Source organism: Hypanus sabinus, chromosome 30 (genome assembly GCF_030144855.1).
Source record: "Hypanus sabinus isolate sHypSab1 chromosome 30, sHypSab1.hap1, whole genome shotgun sequence".
Classification (NCBI taxonomy): Eukaryota; Metazoa; Chordata; class Chondrichthyes; order Myliobatiformes; family Dasyatidae; genus Hypanus; species Hypanus sabinus.
Window position 1 is genome coordinate 34,605,667 of NC_082735.1, and position 21,095 is coordinate 34,626,761.

General features: G+C 43.7%; 1 protein-coding gene across 1 annotated transcript in view; it reads left to right on the top strand.

The window, feature by feature from the left end:
* The window catches only part of zdhhc18a (zinc finger DHHC-type palmitoyltransferase 18a), a 61,126-nt gene extending 41,700 nt beyond the window's left edge, over nt 1-19,426 (top strand). The window contains exon 8 of the mRNA XM_059954682.1: nt 17,022-19,426. Coding sequence (XP_059810665.1) covers nt 17,022-17,189 — 168 coding nt within the window. The 3' untranslated portion in view covers nt 17,190-19,426. The remainder of the gene's footprint in view (nt 1-17,021) is intronic.
* The last annotated feature ends 1,669 nt before the right edge of the window (nt 19,427-21,095 follow it).

Consider the following 21,095-nt stretch of genomic DNA (forward strand, 5'->3'; position numbering starts at 1 on the left):
GGATGCCCCTTAAGTCCCTTTCTCTTTGATTTGGCTATGGAACCTCTGGTGATAGCATTTCGAAACTGCCCTGAATTGACTGGGATTTGGAGAGGGGGTGTTGAGCATAAAGTTTCTCTCTATGCTGATGACTTATTACTCTTTCTCTCAAATCCGTCTACATCCTTACCTCTAATGTTTTCACTTCTTGACCAGTTTAGCCAGATCTCTGGCTATAAACTTAATTTACATAAGAGTGAACTTCTCCCAATTAATAAAGAAGCACAAGAACTAACATTTCGTGATCTCCCTTTTAAAGTAGTCCATAATCAATTTACTTATCTTGGAATTACAGTCACAAAGAAGTTTAAAGATCTCTTTCGTGAAAACTTTGCCAATCTTTCATATGCTATAAAACAGAGTCTGGTACAATGGTCACCTCTATCTATGTCTTTGGTAGGTCGTATTAATGTTGTTAAAATGTATGTTCTCCCCAAATTTTTATACCTATTTCAATCTATCCCAATTTTTATTCCTAAATCTTTTTTTGATTCCCTAGACTCTATTATTTTGTCATATCTGTGGCAGAATAAGCGCTCTAGAATTAATAAAATCCATCTCCAAAAATCTAAAAAAGAGGGTGGCATGGCTTTACCTAACTTTCGTTTATATTATTGGGCAGCTAATATACATTGTGCTACCTCCTGGTCTTTCTTCCATGGCCAACCCGAGTGCCCTAACTGGGTGGCGATGGAGCTGAGCTCCACTAAAGAATTATCTATCTCTGCACTCCCTAGTAGTCTGCCCAGATCAATAGCTAATCCTCTTGTTAGACACACTTAGCGTATATGGGCTCAGTTCAGGAAATGCTATGGTTTCCAGGGGTTTTCTGTTTCTAGCCCTGTTACTCATAATCACCTTTTTTTACCTACTACATACGATTCAGCATTCCAGGTTTGGTATAGGAAGGGCATTAGACATTTTGAAGATCTTTTCATTGATAATCGCTTCGCTTCTTTTCAGCAGCTCTCTGTTAAGTTCAATCTGCCCAATGCTCATTTTTTCAGATATCTCCAAATCCGACATTTTATTGCTCCTTTAATTCCTAACTTTCCTGAAATGCCTGCGAAAAATGCTATGGACCTATTTCTTTCCATGAATCCACTAGGTAAAGGCTTAATATCAATCATCCGAGATAAACTAGCAGCCTTACGACGGGCCCCCATGGATAAAATAAAAATGGCCTGGGAGCAGGATTTAAATATCTCCTTATCTGAGGAGAGCTGGGATTCAGTTCTCAAATCGGTTAACTCAACTTCTCTTTGTGCTCGCCACTGCCTTTTACAGTTTAAGATTGTTCATAGAGCCCATATGTCTAAATCTAAACTATCTCGATTCTACCCTAGCGGTAGTCCGCTCTGTGATAAATGCAAGAGGGGCGTGGCCTCTCTCATCCATATGTACTGGTTCTGTCCTAGCTTGGAGAAATTCTGGAAAGATGTCTTCACTACGTTATCATGTATTCTGAATCAGCACCTAGAACCAAACCCCTTAATTGCTCTGTTCGGTTTTTGGGGCGAGACAGATTTATGTTTGGGTCCGACCAAATGCCGAATATTATCCTTTGCCTCTCTCCTGGCTAGACGCTTGATCCTCCTCCGACGGAGAGATGCTGCCCCGCCCACTCATGCTCAATGGCTTAACGACATCATGGCCTGCTTGGACCTCGAAAAAATTCATTATTCAGTTCTCAATTCGGATCTAAAGTTCCATAAGGTCTGGGGACCTTTTATCGAGTACTTTCATAACCTTCCTCTTGACGAGGGTTTTTTTTTCTTTTCGGTCCCTTGCTTTCAGCTCCTTTTTTTTCTGGTAGAAGGCATTATTATCCTCTGTTGCTGAGTGTATTCACAGTCTGGGAGTTTGGCTGTCCTGACATACTCTCTATATTGTGTTGTGGTTGGTCTGGAGTTGCTGTTGTTTTTTCTTGTGTTGTGGGGCTTGGGGAGGACACTAAGCTTACTTGTCTTTAATTTAGGCGCTTTTTTTTGTTAAATTCTCTTCCTTTGTAGCATATTGTTATTGTATGCTTAATTTTGCACTGTTTTAATGTTCCTCATTGGGATTTGGGGTTTTTAATTTGTAAAATGTTTTGAAAAACTAATAAAAAATTAAAAAAAAAGAACAGAGTTGAGGAGAAAATTTTTTAGCTAGAGGGTAGGGAATCTGTGGAATTCGTTGCCACAGACAACCGTGGAGGCCAAGTCTTTGAGTATATTTAAAGTGGAGGTTGTAGGTTCTTGATTGATCAGGGTGTCAAAGGTCACGGCGAGAAGAAAGGAGAATGGGGATGAGAGGGATAATAAATCACCCATGCTGAAATGGTGAAGCAGACTCGATGGGCCAAATGGCCTAATTCTGCTCTATATCGTATGGTCTAATGATTTATCAAACAGGAAGAAGTATACAATGAAATTCCCAGGAGCATGGCTTTTAAATATAAAAATAATGAATTGGAAATGAGTTATATCAAACAGTTTCCAAATTTACACATGACATCACTTGGAAGTGTTGCGAAAGTATAATGGGCCAAGGAGATATGGTTGGTGCATTGGGTCGATAGATGGGTGATGAAATTTATTGCTGAGAAATTTGTTACATTTTTAAGGAGTTTTTAAGTATTGTGAGGATAGAATTCCTGAAGAGAAATGAGGCCAGAGATCTGGCCTGTTTGCACGTAATTCATCATAAGTGGCAGGTTGAGAAAGTAGCTGAAGCAGCACGTTTGGCTCCGAGCTTTACAGACAGAGGCACAAAGAAACAGAGCCGAACAGTCCAGCTGAACCTTCATAAATCACGTGTTGACACTGTTGTTGTACTGTGTCCAGTTCTGGGTGCTATGCTCTAGGAAGGACGTGCAGGAAAAGATTTACTGAAATGATTCCAAAGATGGGCAACTTTGGTTATGTGCTCTAGACTGGAGGAGCTGGAGGTTGTTCTCCTAGGGAAGGAGAAGGTTGTGAGGAGATTAGATCGAGGTCACTCCTGCTCCCTGTCACTTATGGACCTCCTGCGCACGGCTGGTGTCTTTAGCAGTGGGGACAGATGGAGGGTGCCCATTGGGCTCATCTGCTATTCATTTGTCCTCTACTGCTACCTCACCAACATTATTTTCCAGTGGTCCAATTTCAACTCTCAAGTCCCTTTTACTCTTTATATAAGTGAAAAAACTTTTGGTATCCTGCTTTATGTTGTTGGTTGGTCTGTCCTCATATTTCATCTTTTCCCTTCTTACTGCTTTTTTTTAGTTGGCTTTTGTTGGATTTTAAAAACTTCTCACTCACTTTTGCTACCTTGAATGCCCTTTCTTTGGCTTTTGTGCAGTCTTTGTGGGAGAAAATTGGTTAAAGAGAAGAGTTAACAGGAAGAAGAAGCCCAGGTAGCTAAGACTGAAGTGGAGGGATTAAGGAAACAGTGCCGTGTTTGAAAGGCAGCTCTAAATGTGATACATACACAAGTACGTGAAAAGAAAAGTAAGACCGGAGTGTTTGAAGCAGATACAAAAGTTGCACGGTCAACTTGCTGCACAGAGAGGAATGATAAGTGCTTTTGGATTCTGAAAGAGGGGAGAAGGATGAATGTAGAAATATGGATTGGAATGATTTAGCTATATAAGACCTTGGTCAGACCACTCTTGGAGTACTGTGTTCAGTTCTGCTCACCTCACTACTAGAATACTATATATGTGGATACTATAGAAAGAGTGCAGAGAAGATCTACAAGGATGTTGCTTGGATTGGAGGGGATACCTTATGAGAATAGGTTGAGTGAACTTGGCCTTTTCTCCTTTGAGTGGCAGAGGATGAGAGGTGACCTATAGAGGTGTATAAGATGGTGAGGGACATTGATCATGTGGATAACCAAAGGCATTTTCCCAGGGCTGAAATGGCTAACACGAGGGGGGCTTAATTTTAGGTGCTTGGAAACAGGTACTGAGGGGATGTTAGGGATAAGTTTTTCACTCAGATAGTGGTGGGTGCATGAAATACACTGCTGGTGGTGGAAGCGAATACAATAGAGTCTTTTAAGAGCCTCTTAGATAGGTACATGGAGCTTAGAAAAATAGAGGGCTATGCACTAGGGAAATTCTAGGCAGCTTCTAGAGTAGGTTACATGGTCGGCACAACATTGTGGGCCGAAGGGCCTGTAATGTGCTGTAGATTTCTATGTTTCTATGTATTTAAATTTGTAAGGAGACAGAATAGATAGAAGCTGTCCCTACTGATGGAGGAAGAACCACAAGGATTCTTTATTAGACTGTTGAATACAGAACCAGAGGCAGTAATGGAAACAGATTCAGTTGTAGCACTCAGCGAGATCAGTAACTGAAAAGAAAGAAATGACAGGACTATGGTGAATTGATGGGGGAAATTGTCCAGCTCAAGGGCTCCCAACCTTTTTATGTATGGACTCATACCATTAACTGAGGGGTCCATAGCACCCAGGTTGGGAACCCCTGGTCTAGCTGATTTCTCTTTCATAGAGTTAGTATGGACTCAGTGGGCTGAATATCCTCCTTCTACGCTGTGACCATTATGTGACTGTGAGTCTTTAGCCTGGGCACGGTATACCTGTTTGAAAAATAATGTTAGATTTCATTGTAGTGCTTGCAAAGCTTAGCTGATGGGTGAGGGCGATAAATTTGGGTGGGCGGGATTGTGGATTTTGGTGACGGGGCTGATGAAGTCAGTTCATGCGTCCATTCGCTATGTGCTGCGTCGTATGACGTGGGCGATCATGGTCTTTTCACGACCATGATTGTTCTTGGCAAATTTTTCTACAGGTTTGCCATTGCTTTCTTCTGGGCAGTGTCTTTACAAGACGGGTGAGCCCAGCCATTATCAATACTCTTCAGAGACTGTCTGCCTGGTGTCAGTGGTCACGTAACCAGGACCTGTGATATGCGCCGCTGCTCATACAACCATCCAGCACCTGCTCCCGTGGCTCTACATGATTTTGACTGAGGGGCTAAGCAGGTGCTAAATCTTACCCAAGGGTGACCTGCAGCCTAGCAGAGGAAAGGAGTGCCTTACACCTCCTTTGGTAGAAATGTATCCCCACTCCACCATCCAGTGGGTGGGAGAAATAGCTGTGGGGGTTTGGAGGGAAAAGCTCACTCTGGCGATACGGATTTCCTGCTGACATAACTTCTGGAGAGCTGGAGTGGCACGTCATTGGTCTGTGTGTAATGTTGAGTGTTTGTTCCCTAGGAGGATGCTTGTGAGGATTTTGCAGTTTCATGCGCGGCCTGAGGGATGTAAGAGTTTTCAGAGTGAGGCTGGTGCTGACGGTCAGCTGGTAAGCTTGCTCTCTCTCACACTCGCACTCAATCTTACCCTCACATCCTCCATCCTCATCTTCCACGGTTGCAGTTGATGTTCAACGTGCATCGCCTGCACGGCCACTGTCATTGGCAACCAGGTGCTCTGTAGTAACCCAACTGCCTTTTATGAGAATCCAGCCTTTTCTCCATCCCAGACCTTCACGACTGTTTATTCTGCCAATGTTTTCCATTTGTCCTAATATGAAATCTCAGCTCAATTCCGAAGGTGATATTTCCTTATGACCTACCACTACTGTGCAAAACGGGGAAATTTGCAGGACTCTGGAGAGTCATTTTCACAAGTAACAGTATTGACACTGAAGAGAACTGTACATATGAGGATTATGTACAGCTGTAATTCATAAAGGGTTAAATTGGTTGTCGGTCACAACAAATGCCCTGTTCATTCATCTTCAGTTGCTGTACCTGTTTCCTCTTTGGCTATTGGTTGATTAGCCTGAGAATTAAATTAAACTAGTTTATAAATAACTTGCCTGGCACCATTAATGAGTGGAACCTCAAAAGGCATTTTGTAGAGTTGATGCCAAACAAAATCTAACACCAAATCACTCAAATAATTTGACAGATGAATTAAAGAGGAGGTACTGTACTTATGCATGGTCGGTAGCTTACTGTGAATTAGAAAGTGGTTCAGGCTCAGGGATGCATTTGGCAGTGGAGCTGGTGGTTGAGAACCAGAATTTACATAAGATACTGATGTCGCGGGTTCAGTCTTCACAATATCTGGTTGGAGGACATTTCTGAAGTCCATCTCTGAATGTCAGGCATGCAGCCATGGTACTCAGAAATTGTTCTTGAGTTGGATGTCGCCAGTGTGTTTGTGTTTACAGAATTGTTGATTATTGACCTTTAAGCCCTGGACTGAATTGGAGAAACTCAAGTTTGTGCTCTGACAGGAAAGTCGTATGCACAGGATTGGCCAGTCTTGCCCCTGATGGTTAAATGATGCTTGTTAGAGTGGCTGGTGCAGGTGGAGCATGCATGATATCAAAAGTCATTGCTTTCAGGGAAGGAAAAAGGTGCTGACAGTGTCCGATGTCAGAGGGTGTTTCTTGACTGATCTCCTTCCAGCTGAAGTTGGAAATTGACTGGAGTTAATCCCATTGCATATGTAACCCCCTGGGTCACCTCAGGCTCGCTCAGCTCGTTCTCGACTAGAGGGAGCAGACTTCGGCCCTGCCAGACTGGGTAATCAGCTTGTGTGGATGCTGTGTGATGTCCCCGCCTCGCCCAAAAACAGACAGTACACCATATGCGATCAAATGAGTACAATTTATAAAGGTTACTATAACTAAGTGATTAATAACGATACAGTATATATGACGGAAAAAAATAAAGAAAAGGCTCCAAACTTATCAAAGTCCAAACCACTTCATGCACAACCGTTGGAGCTCAATTACTGAAGTCTTCTGACCTCCATTCGATCCCCTCTGAGCTCCTCGGCTCCCAGCTCAGGACCACCCGAAGTGGTCACCCAAGGTAATCTATCTTCGTCTCCTCTCCTCAGGGTACCTCCTGGCCTCAGATCCCCGCTTGGGGTCCGTTCCTCGCCCAGTTTACAGCATCACGTCCTCTCTCTCTCACCCCCTCGCGCCGCCTCCCCAAAATGCCCGCCAACAATAGCTTACAGACTCAGAAGAAAGAACAACATTAATCCCAATTGGTTAACAAAGGAATACAATTCTCGTTATCAGTAAATTTTAACCCAAACAAGCTTCCAGCACTCTCTCGCAACAAAGAAGCATTCCTACATTTAACAAAACAAAGAAGCCATTTTCGATTAACATATACAGTAACAAAGAAAAAGAAGATACCCCCTTTACACATACTTTATTTTATTTAGAGATACAGTGTGGAACAGGGCCTTCTGGCCCAGTGACCCACCGATTTAACCCTCGCCCCATCACAGGAGAATTTATAATGACCAATTAGCCTACTAACTGGTATGTATTTAGACTGTGGGAGGAAACTGGAAGCACCCTCCCATTCATGGGGAGAACGTACAAACACCTTACCAATGGCACCAGAATTGAACTCCGAATTCTGATACCCTGAGCTGTAATAGCATCGTGCTCTCCACTCTGCCATCGTGGCACCCTTCTTTTCTGTACCATTCCAAACTGCAGCTTTTATCCTTATAAACCTTGTAAAGCTTGTTCGTTTGACATATTTGGCTGCATGACTGTTCAGGATGTAAGTTAATATCATTGTGGTGATGCTGATATTTGATTTCAGGATTTGAAATAGAACTGAGATTTGATACTAAGGTTTGACAGAAATCTGCTGTTCAGACCTTTTGAATTTTTTCCACTTTAGACCATTCATCGCTCGGAGTTGGCCATGGGTATGGTGTCCTAGCTGTCTGCTTGATACTGCCAGGGCAGTACAATATGGAGAGCCAGCTGTTGTCCATGCTTACTCCCCACACATCTGATGAATCCAAAGGAAGGCAGAGACTGATACAGTTTGGAGTTGTCAGTCAGCATTGAACTCAACGTAAGACTGCCTCAGGGACTCCAACCCCAGATATTTCCTCGGGGTTTACTCCCAAAGCCTTCCCCATGACTTGGTACAGGCGCAAGGCAGAGGACGTTTGAGATCAGAGTTTTCCTTCTCCTAGATGCTCTGCCCAAAGTGACTGGTTTTAAGGTGCTAGTAGTCCACCTTTGCCCCTTTTCCTGTCAGTAGGAACGGTTCCACCAGGCTTAGTAGCTAAGCCACACGTGAAGGCCAGGAGCTGGACTTGGTTGCCAGAGGCTATTTGAGATGCACTCCATTGGGAGCATTTAATAGGCAGCGGGAGCTTATTCCCATTAGCACCCCTCCCCCCTGCCTATGACTATGTTAAGGAACCTTTTTTCCACTGTTCAGTTAGATTATGACAGCAGAGTGGTGAAATAGTGCTGTTGGGCAAACCCAAGGATTTGGGTTTGAAGTTGAGTCAGTGTGGAGCGTATTCTTTCTATCATTCAAAATATTTCCTCTGGCTTATGAGACCATAAGCCATTGGAGCAGAACAAGGCCAATCGGCCCATTGTGTCTGCTCCACCATTTGATCATGACTGATCCATTTCCCTCTCCTGTTCTCTGCCTTCTCCCTGTAACCTTTCATGCCCTGACGTGTCAAGAATCTATCAATATTCCCTTTAAGTACACCTAAATCTGCCTGTGGCAACAACTTCTACAGGTTCACCACACCCCGCCTCATCTCCATTATACATGGACATCCCTCTTTCCTGAGGTTGTTCCCTCTGGTATTAGTCTCCCCCACTATAGGAAACATCTTCTCCACATCTACTCTATTTCAGCCCTCCAACATTCAATAGGTTTGAATGAGACCTCCCACCTCCCCCATTTTTCTAAGTTGCAGTGAATACAGGCCAGGATAATATATATATATATGATAATCCTTTTAAACCTAGAATCTTTTTGTGGCCCTCCTCTGAACTCTCTCCAATATCAGCATATCCTTTCTTAGATAAGGGGCTTAAATCTGTTCACAATACTCCAAGAGAGGCCTCACCAGTGCCTTGGGAATCCTGCCTGAGGGCTCCCAAGAATCTTTGCACCTCAGTTTTTGAGTTTTCTCCCCGTTTACAAACTAGTCTACGCTTTTATTTCTTCCTGAGGCTGCATCTCATCTGCCACTCCTTTGCCCATTCTCCTAATTTGTATAAGTCCTTCTGCACCCTCCCTACTTCATCCGAACTGCCCCTCCACCTATCTTGATATTGTCTGCAAACTTTGCAATAAAGCCATCAATTCCATCACCCAACACAGACCCCTGTGGAACACCACTAGTCACTGGCAGCCAGCCAGAAAAGGCTCCCTTTATTCCCACTCTTTGCCTCCTGCCAATCAGCTACTGCTTTATCCATGCTAGAATTTTTCCTGTAATACTGTGGGTTCTCAGCTTGTTAAGCAGCCTTATGTGAGGCACCTTGTCAAAGGCCTTCTGAAAATCCCAGTACGCAGCATGATGCACCATCAATAACTCACACTGAGACGTAAGGCGAGATATCGGCTTTTATTGACTGGAAGAAGGAACCAGGAGTGAGTGTCCATCATACTATGTCCTGGAGACTGAGGCCGAGCGTCAGGCCTCAGATCACCTTTATACAGGGGCCTGTGGGAGGAGCCACAGGAGCAGTCAGCAGGGGGCGTGTCCAGACAGGCACATAGTTCACCACATTCACCCCCCCTTTGTTTGAAAGAGTCCCATGTGGCGAAGTTTCTTACAAGTCAAGTCTATCAGGTGGTCGAATCTGTCGCTGCGATCTACGTAGCACCGGCTGTGATCGCATGGATGCTGGCGACATTGGTGATTGCACAGGGGACGGAAGTTGCGCTTGTACCTGCCCACTAGGCGCCGGTGATCCCTCACGCCTGTGCGAGGCGCCTGGTATAAATGCGTACGAAACGCCCGGTATACAAGTGTCGTGAGGAGTCTGTGTAGGGCCTGGTGAGTACGGTGTCACCTCTGGTTACATAGTTACCGGAGAGCCTTCAGGGTAGTGGTCTGCTGCACCTGCGGGTGCCAGGTCGCGGATGGAGACCGTGTCCTTCCGCCCATCAGGTAAGACCACGTAAGCATACTGGGGGTTCGCATGTAGAAGGTGAACCCTCTCTACCAGCGGGGAGTATTTATTGCCCCTCACATGTTTCCGGAGCAGCACTGGCCCTGGGGATGTCAGCCAAACTGGTAGGGTGGTCCCAGTGACAGACTTCCTGGGAAAAGAGAATAGGCGTTCGTGAGGGGTGGCATTGGTGGACGTACATAACAGAGAGCGGATAGAGTGCAGTGCCTCAGGGAGGACCTCCTGCCATCAAGAGACCGGCAACCCTTTTGACTTAAGGGCTAAAAGTGTGGCCTTCCACACCGTGGCATTCTCCCGCTCCACCTGTCCATTACCCTGGGGATTATAACTCGTGGTCCGACTGGTAGCAATGCCCCTAGCTAGCAAGTACTGGCGCAGCTCCTCACTCATAAAGGAGGACCCTCTATCGCTGTGGATATAGCAGGGATACCCGAACAGAGTGAAGAGCTGGCGCAGGGCTTTTATGACGGACGTGGCAGTGGTGTTGGGGCAGGGGATGGCAAAGGGGAACCGTGAGTACTCGTCGATAACACTGAGAAAATAGACATTGAGGTCAGTGGAGGGAAGGGGGCCCTTAAAGTCAACACTCAGTCGTTCAAAAGGGCGGGTGGCCTTGACAAGTTGTGCCGTGTCAGGACAGTAGAAGTGCGGTTTGCACTCAGCGCAAATTTGGCAGTCCCTGGTCATCGTCCTGATGTCCTCCAGGGAGTATGGCAGGTTCCGAGCTTTCACAAAATGGTAAAATCGGGTGACCCCCGGATGGCAAAGTTGTGCATGAAGGGCGTACAGCTGGTCAAGCTGTGTGCCAGCACATGTTCCCCGGGATAGGGCATCAGGGGGCTCATTGAGTCTGCCAGGCCGGTACAGGATATCATAGGTGTAGGTGGAGAGTTCTATTCTCCACCGCAAAATCTTATCATTTTTGATTTTGCCCCGCTGTTGGTTGCTGAACAGGAACGCAACCGAGCGCTGGTCGGTCAGCAAGGTGAACCTTTTGCCAGCAAGATAGTGCCTCCAGTGCCTAACAGCCTCCACTATGGCCTGGGCTTCTTTCTCCACCGCGGAGTGCCGAATTTCGGAGCCTTGGAGGGTGCGAGAAAAGAATGCTACTGGTCTGCCTTCCTGATTGAGGGTAGCAGCCAGAGCAAAATCGGAGACATCACACTCCACTTGGAAAGGAGCGGTCTCGTCCACGGCATGCATCGTAGCTTTGGCAATGTCCTCTTTAATGCAGCTGAAGGCCGCGCGGGCCTCAGCAGAGAGGGGAAACGAGGTAGACTTGACCAGGGGGCGTGCCTTGTCTGCGTAATGGGGGACCCATTGGGCGTAATAGGAAAAAAAACCCAGGCACCGTCTGAGGGCCTTGAGAGTGGTGGGAAGAGGGAGTTCTAACGGGGCGCATACGTTCGGGATCAGGGCCAATAACCCCGTTTTCCACGACATACCCAAGTATAGCTAGGCGGGTGGTTCCAAACACACAATTGCACCATCAATAACTCACACTGAGACGTAAGGCGAGATATCGGCTTTTATTGACTGGAAGAAGGAACCAGGAGTGAGTGTCCATCATACTATGTCCTGGAGACTGAGGCCGAACGTCAGGCCTCAGATCGCCTTTATACAGGGGCCTGTTGGAGGAGCCGCAGGAGCAGTCAGCAGGGGGCGTGTCCAGACAGGCACATAGTTCACCACACAGCATCAACTTTGTTTATGCTGCTTGTTATTTCTTCAAAGAATTCCAACGGATTTGTCAGGCAAGATTTTCCCTTAAGGAAACCATGTTTCCAAGTAACCCAAAACCACATCCTTAACGATCACTGAGGTCAGGCTAACTGGTGTACAATTTCCTTTCTTCTGCATCTCTCCCTTCTTGAAGAGTGGAGTGACATTTGCAATTTTTTCAGTCCTTCAGAACCATGCCAGAACGTAGTGGTTCTTGAAAGATAATTACTAATGCAGCCACAAGCTTTTCAGCCACCTCTTTCAGAACCCTCGGGGGTAACCCATTAGCCTCAGCTGCAATCACTTCTGCCCTTTGACACTCTTAAACATCCAGCGTATGCTGGTGTCTTCCACAGTGAAGACTGATGCAAAATACTTATTCAATTCACCCACCATTTCCTTGTCCCCCATTACTACCTCTCCAACGTCATTTTCCAGTTGTCCACTATCCTCTCTCACCTCTTTTTCATTCTTTATATATCTGAACAAATGTTATGCTAAAGATGTGTTGGAGGATTAGCTGACTATTATTATATTTGAGTGGCTGTAGAATTGGGGGAGAGTGTATGGCCAAAACACAAGGAAGTAAGTGGCAGAGTGGAACAGAATTTGATGGGCAGAATGGTGCTCTCTGCCATTGGGAAAAAAATCCAAGTTCATCTGTATCATAGGCTGATATTTCTAACTTGGCTATTTAAAACCCTTTGCCTAACAACAGATCTTGCAATCTCAGATTTTCAAGTTGTTAATAGACCCCAAACCCTATCATCATTGTTAGGAAACTGTTCAGATTGGAATCCTAGAATCGTACAACACAAAAACAGTCCCTTCAGCCCATCGAGCCCATGCTGACCGTTACACCAATCCATTCCAATCTGCTTTATACCCACATCGCATTCATAGTCTTCAATGCCTTGGCAGTTCACATGCTTGTTGAGATGTTTCTAAACTGTTATGTGAATATCTCCCTCCACCATGTTCTCAGCCGGCACATTCTTGATTCCAACCTCTTCTTTTGTGGGGAGAATGTAGCCCCTCTGGTCCCCCTAGAGCAGGGTTTCCCAACCTATGGACCAATTGTGACGAGAGACCTAGGTGAGGATGGTTAGGACCCATGTGCTGGAGTATCCAACACCAGAATCAAGACACAAAACGAGGTTGAAGCAAGGACAGAGTTCTAAACCAGATGCTAGATGAGAATCCAAAGCAGAGCTGACAATTGAGCATTGAACCTCAGTTCAGATGCTCTTTAAATATTAAAATTCCTGAAACCAAACCATGGCCACAAATTAGTTGGACAGGCCTGAATCTTTAAAGGGCCATGCCAGCTGTCCATATTCCGGAGAGTTAGAACATCTAAACCCCAGAAGCTGGCGTGGTCAGATGCATAACATATCACCAATTGCAATAAGCAAGGGGTCCGTGGGCGCCAAGTAGGGAGCCCCTGCTTTAGAGTGTGAAAAAGAATGACTATTTATCTTGTCTACCTCCATTATAACTTATTATTGTTCTGTCAGATCACCCCCTGTCCCCTTTGTTCCTGGAAAAACAAAAACCAACCTATAACTGAGGGGTTCCGATCCAGGCAACATCCCAGTGAATCTCCCTCATCAGTCACATCCTTCGTGTAGTCAGGCCACAATACTCCCAGTGTGGCCTAAGCCATGTTGAAAATCTGGAACGTGGTGCCCCCAGCCCTTAAATCCTAAGCCGCAGCCAATGAAGGACAAGTGTGCTAGAGGCCTCTCCACCTTCTCCACCTCTGCTGTTACTTTCAGACATTTTTACCCTCAAGGTGCCTCTGTTCATCAACACTCCCTAGGGCCCTATCACTTACTGTGCATGTCCTACCCCTGTTTGCTCTATCAAAACGCATCACCTTGCATTTGTCATTGTCGAATTCCATACGCCATTGATCTGCCCAACTTTCTAAGTTCTTCTACATAGATCATGCTGTAACCTCAGACACCACTGTATTTTGAATCATCTGCAAACTGGTTAATTAAGCTTCCTACGTTCATATCCAAGTCATTAATACATATCACAAACATTAAAGGTCCCAAACACTGACCCTTCTGGTGCACCAATGGTCACAACTTCCAAGCATCCCTCCACCACTCTCTTTCTTCCACTATAAAGACGATTTTTGATCCACATAGCTCGGCTTGGCTTGGATCCCTTGGACAATAATCTTTGGAAGCAGATTTCTCCTACCCCCTTTGTGAAAACGCTCCTGTAGCAGTAACTTGAAAGCAAACCAGAACTGATGAGAGACTGAGCCAGGGTGCTCGATGCTGCACAACGCACTTCCAATCAGCAGATTCCCAAATCGAGAAAGGTACGTTCGACTCTTTATTACGAAACCAGCAAAGCAGCATCTTGTAGCAATACAAAACTAACGAATCTAAATTAGTGTTGTATCGGTCTAAATAGCGGTCTAATCGTATAATTAGCATTCTAATTAGCGAAATAACGGAAGTTAGCGATCTTAGTGTTCAACAAAAAATAGACTAAACTAACAACTAAGACAAAGCATGAATTCTCATTTGCTTCTACCGCACCCCAAACCTCGTGACAGATTACCATAATAAAAGTACCACAAGCTAGAATACAGGCAGCAAATAGATACATGGCTTCTACAACTCCTTAGCTCTGATGTTAAAGTTCTGACTCCGCCTTGAAGTCCTCCGCACCACTTTCTTCTACGATACTTTGAGGTCAGATGTCAATGATAAATCTGGTTCTCAGTAACCTCAGGCATGGACACTGGTCTGAATGTCATCCTGTCAGAGTGAAAAGTTCAGTGGGACTGACATTTCCCTGAGTCATCGCCCTGAGTCTCAGTGATTCTCGTCCTGTCTGCCAAGAATATTGCTGGATGTGCACTGCGCACCCACTCACTGGAATTTTAAGATCATCGGGGGATGGGAGCAGACCATTCATTCCCTTCAGAATCAGATCAGGTTCAATGTCACTGTCTGACAGTACACTGTGAAATTTGGTGTTGTACGGCTTTATGTTTGTGATACATAATAATAAAAACTGTGAATTACAGTAAGAAGTATATATTTATATTCCTCCCTGATGAAATGTCTTGTGTGACGGAGGTCCTTAATGATAGATGCCTCCTTTTAAAGGCATTGCTGCTAGAAGATGTTGTGGGTTGTAGGGCGCTCTCTCTGGACATGTTTCCTTCCTCCAAAGGTGAAATATGCTCCAATCTCTGAGGTAATAATTTTATTTATTTTTATTTTATTTAGAGATACAGTGTAGAATAGGCTCTTCTGTGCCGCCCAGCAGTAATAAAAAGCTAACCAATGTTGTTTATTTATTTATATATTGAGCTACAATATGGAATAGGCCCTTCTGTCCCTTTGAGCCCAGCAATCCCCCCATTTAACCCTGGCCTAATCATGGGACAATTTACAATGACCAATTAACCTACCAACCAGAAACCGGAGCACCCAGAGGAAATCCATGCGATCACATGGAGAAGATACAAACTCCTTAAAGGCAGTGGTGGGAATTGAACCCTGGTCTCCTGTACCGTAAAGCGTTGTGCTAACCACTACACTACCATGCCACCTAGTAATTCAACCCTAGCCTAATCACAGGACAATTTACATTGACCAATTAACCGGTACGTCTTTGCACTGTGGGAGGAAACCGGACCACTCGGAGGAAATCCACGTATTCCGCGAGGAGGACATATAGACTCCTTACAGAATAGAACTCTGAACTCTGCTACCCTGGGGAGCTGTAATAACGTTGTGCTAACTGCTATGCTACCATGAGTTATTGCAAGCATGAATAAAACAAACTGCCAAGGCTAGTGATCTCAGATCAGACCAAATTGCTGGAAATCTGTGGAGAGTGAAAGAATTAATGTTTCAGACTGACGACACATCCTTGTCTTAAGAAGTTAACTTGGTGCCTACTCAAGGAAGTTGCCGTGTCAATTCTGAGTGATCCGTATCTGATCATTGTTGCAGAAGCTGTGAAGATGGAAATGATGATCTTGGAGATTGTTCCCAACACACACCCTTGTGTGTTTCAGAGCTTTCTCTTGGTTATTTTTATTTGTTTATTTCCACACCCCCTTCCTGAAGACTACTACCCTCTTACTCCTACCCTGAGGTAACAGGGTGGTTTCTTACTGACAGTAAGCTCTTCCCAGCAATGACTGTGTTTGCTTTTTAAGACCATAAGGAATAGGAGCAGAATTAGGCTACTTGGCACATTGAGTCTACTCTGCCATTTCATCATGGCTGATTCATTTTCCCTCTCAGCCCCAATCTCTTCTCCCCATATCCTTTCATGTCCTGGCTAATCAGGAATTTATCAGCCTTAAATATACCCAATATCTTGGCCTCCTCAGCTGCCTGTGACATCGCATTCCACAGATTCAGCACTCTCTGGCTAAAGAAATTCCTCCTCATCTCTGTTCTAAAAGGATATCCTCTCCACATCCACTCTGTTGAGACCTTTCAACATTTGATGGGTTACAGTGAGGCGACCCTTCATTCTTCTGAATTCCAGTGAGTAGAGTCCCAGGGCCGTCAAACGCTTCTCAAATGACAAGCCTTTCAACAGTGACTGACAGAAGTTAAACTCTGAATTGCACAAGTTCTCTGTGGACCTTTTCCCTTCCAGCAAAGTGCCGCCACTTCGTAGTGGTTAGTGCGATGCTATGACAGCCCGGGGCGCTGAGCTCGGAGTCCAATTCCAGCATCATCCGTAAGGAGTCTCTGTACGTTGTCCCCATGGAAAGTGTGAGCTTCCTCCAGGTGCTCCGGTTTCCTCCCACAGCCCAAGGATGTACCGAGTAGGTTAATTGGTCATTTGCAAATCGTTCCATCATTAGGCTCTGGTTAAATCGGGGTTGTGGGGGGCTGCTGTGCTGGTGCAGCTCGAAGTGACTGAAGGGCCAATTCCACCCGGAATAAATTTATAAATAAAGCCGAGGAGCATTTTCCTCTCAACTGGTCCACTGAGATAGTTAAGCTATTGCAAGCATGTAAAAACATACGATGTTATAGCAACGTTCGCTAAATAGTTAAATAAACTTTGAAATGAGCAGTCGTCCTTTGTGGGTTGAATACCATTAATAATCACATCCTGTTTCTTGTGCGGTTTTTGAAGCATCAACTTAGTAGGATTGTTTTTTAATATTACTAAAGTTCTTTTTCTATTTTTCATTCTCCTCTCCTGTTCCTTTAAACCCTGTGCTCCTTCTTCTGTTCCCTCAGTGTAATCAGGGACTTAATTTTCAAGGTATTATATTGTCTTACCAGAGTGTGCCCACTTCCTTTTTCCAGACAAGTCTGCGTGTCCTGAACAAAACCATGCCAGAGAAGACAGACGGTGCTGTGATCTGTGCCATCGAGCCCCCTGGCCACATCAAACCTGCGCACACACAAGGAAAGGGTACGATACAGCTGATATTCCAGCAAGCAACGAGGACAGTTTCTTCCCCCAGTGCATGAGCTATTTCTTGATTGAACCATCGGATTCCTGTGGATCTTGGACACTCCTGAGATGTGAACAATGGCAGCAACTGCATGCTTTGACCAATCACATAGCTGTGTCACAATTGCTGCTTTTATTTGGAGGAAGTCAAAAAGTTTTGTTACCAAAGATCACCTGATCTATACAGATCTGCGATTTAATGACTAGAATTTTTGTAGGAGAGATCTAAGTGTTCTGAAATGCCAGATATTTGGACAAAGCAAAACTTTTGTTGCAGGTGTGCAGTTTGGTGTGGTCCTGAGTATAGATAAGTATGGAGCATTGATAACTGTGACATCGGGATGATCTGATTGGATTAATATTTTTAATTTGCTGATTTTTGGAGCAAAATTTGAAATATGCAATCTGGGAAAGTCAACTAGATTTTTAAAATATAGATGTTCTTTGGGAAAACAGTTCATTATTCATATTGCCAGATAGTCACATAAACATAACCTTCTTGCTAGAGAAATAGTCATTGGTGCACCTTTGTGGTAAAATGTTTTGCTCTAATAAAGTAGTTAATTACAGTACTATCAATGGGATGGATATTTAAAGATAGTAAATAAGCACAATATCAACGCAGGGTAGAAGCTGCCAACTACATTGGACAACAAAGATTTTGCTTCCTGAATACTTTTTGGTGTATCTTATAGATTTTGGCCTGCTGGTCATGAAAATCATCGTGAAATTTCTTTATCATGGACCATTAAAAAAATTGCCTATATTTGTTATTTAAATTCATAATTCAAGTCAGAATAATAAGATGCTAAGATTAGGGAAGGCATTTCTGTTGCTCCACAAATCAAACAGATCATCAATAACAGGCAGTTCGAAAAGCTTCTAGTGGGACCGGAGAAAATCATGTGGAAGGCATTCAAGGATGTTGCTGAAAATTTTCTTGGCAACTACAGAGCACCGAACCACGAGCAGCTGGTTGGCAACATGGCTCAAGCACACAAAACCATGAAGTGAACATGTCACTAAAGATTCATTTTCTGCATTCCCATGTAGACTTCTTCCCTGCAAATCTTGGCCTTGTTAGTGACTAGCACGGTGAAAGGTTTCACCAGGACATTGCGGTCATGGAGAAATGGTATCAGGGCAACTGGAATCCATCAATGTTGGCAGATTATTGTTGGACATTTAAGGGCAAATGAAAATCATCAACAAAACATTTTTAGCTTAGTCGAACTATTTCAAAGGATCAGCACTGTAATGCAATTAAATGCGTTACATTCAATAAAAGTTAATTTTTTGTGTCTCCAAATTCCTATGTGATACAAATTCATATGTGAAACTATATTTGTGTTCAACTTCAAGTGAACAATCATAAACAAAAAAAATTCTGAGGAAGCAACACTTACAATAAAAATTGTTGTCCAGTGTTATTAAGTGGATTAGTGACAAGTATATTTATTCACCAATATACCATAGATGTAGCGAGTAACCGAACCTAAAGCTTTGCCTATGTGAATGCTGCAGAATGTTATTCACAGTAAATTAAAGAGAGATCTGAGAAAAACCTCAAACTGGCTGTATGCTTGATGCAAACAAGTATTCTTCTGCTACACGAGCCATTCCTGTCTGGAATGGCTAGGTACTTTGGGTAGTTAGAGGTTTAATAATTTAGAACTCTTTTGGCTTAAAGAATAAATTTAAGAAGTTAAGAGTGCTTTCACTTGCCTGGCTGACTAGGGCGGCAGCATTTACATTGGTTTACATCTCCCAGCATGATCTCACTCTTTTAGAACTGTTTGCTCTTCTCTTAACTTTGTGTAATTAGCATCTACAAATGCACCCACGGCTCTTCTCTTGTTAATTATGCCTGTGTGAAGACGAGGATGTGAAGTTTAATTTGCACTATGAAGCACCCTCTTACCTCAGAATCACCCCGTCAAACTTTGCCAGTATCTTCCTTGAAAATACAACTAACTGACTGATGTTCCGAACAGGCCACACTGGGAAGATGGATGATCAGCTCATTCTGAAAGTGTCATTCTGGAGTATATTACAGTGAGAACTGGAGTATAATCATATAGTTTTAAATGGCATTACTTAATTTACAAGAAATATGGACATCTAACTTGCATTGTGCATTGCTTCAGATATTGATCAAGTGCCTTGTGCAGTTGCTTTGCATATATTCCAAATGTGTCAGATTACTGTAGATTGTTGATAGTGTTCCTATATTCAGTCCAATAAATATTGATGCATTTACTACTTTCCAGTGGAATGGGTTGTTTTGTTTGTGAGCATGTGTGTTAATCATTTTTAGCCTCTGCTTTAGATTTGTCTGGTAGCGGTTGTGTCGGGATAATCTCTGTTCTGAGCAGAGCAGCTCTTTGTCAGATACAACTTCTGATCAAGTGTAGGGGGCTGGTTCCTTTACACCTTTATGTCCCAGTACGAGCCTGCCTCAGACTGAAGCGAAACAAAAGTTTTGCTTATATTTTCCTTTCCCCCGTCTTTTTAACATATCCTATGTGGAACACTTTCTTATCACTATCACCTCTTTCCTGCCCGAACCTCATAGTCCAGTTTCATGCAGGGTTGCTGAGGATTGCAATCAAATCAATGCAATAAGAGATGCTGTTATTCTATGGGTCCTGATTCAAGCACATACTGGGAATAAAGTGGAAAAATGCTCTTTACTTGGTATTAGTGAGAGTGATGGAAGATGACAATTTGCTATCAAGCAGAATCTACTCTCAAATAACCTTTTCGATAATGCCATTTTGGGTTCCAAAGGATCAAACAAAGAGCAGAGAGTTGATAAAGTGAGTTATGAGTGAATGTCTTTAATATTATGGGAACACTAAGAAACTCTGATAAAACTAAAGGGAAACCATACGAATGGTTGGAGGCATAATTGCACAAAGAAAAATGATCGAGGTGCTTGTTCACTCATAACAGAATGAGTTCTTCCGGGTAGTATCCTTGGCTCCACTTGTGATGGATATTTTGCCAAACTCAGCTATCTAACACAGCAGTGGACTCTTCTGGAGGTCAAAGTGTTGCTTTTGGTTATGTTAAACTCGCAGATCATATTCCTTGCTCAGCCTCTTGTCATAAACAAGAACCAGTCTTCAGATCTTAACATAACTTGTGATCAATGATCAGTTTGAAACTTAAAGGATGGCTTTTTCTTTTAGTTTCTTGTTGTAAATGGGAGTCAGTCTTCAGTTCTTAATTTAAATGGCAAACAATATCAGTCTGAAGTTAAAAGGACAGCTTTGCAAATAGAGCACACACCCATAGCACAAATATGACTTCAAGAGAAGCAGTGTTAAACAATGGGGTTATATTAATTGGGCTTCTATCAAACCAGACAAAACTGGCTAAGTTATAGATAGATAGACACTTCATTGATCCCAAAGGAAATTACAGTGTCACAATAGCATTACAAGTACACAGATGTACGAATGTTAGAAGGGAAGTAAGAAAGAATTTTTTAAAAAGTTCGAAGAACTTATTTACAGTAGTTCAAGGAAGCTTGCAGACCAGACTGGTGCTATCACTTAGCACATCAAAAATGCTGATCTATGGATAGTTGGGAGATTTGTGTACTCAGAGAGTCAGCCCTCACAGCATTTATTTTGGCTGTCTGACTCTCTGTCCTTAGAAGCCTTAGGCCATCTGTGTGAATTTCCCGGTAAAAGTATTTAGAGAAAAAAAATTGCATACTTTTACCAAATAGTAAAATGCAGTCAGGATTGTTAGGAATGGTCAAGGAGTGATGAGAAGCATGACAGAAAGACGAGTTGACTAGAATCCATTCCTCTGCCTTGGATTTCTGCGATGGACACCTAATTCATCTGCAACTCGCTGGTATGTCTTTTTAGCTTATAGAAGTTGTACCTGTGTTTCGGAAATCCTTTGTG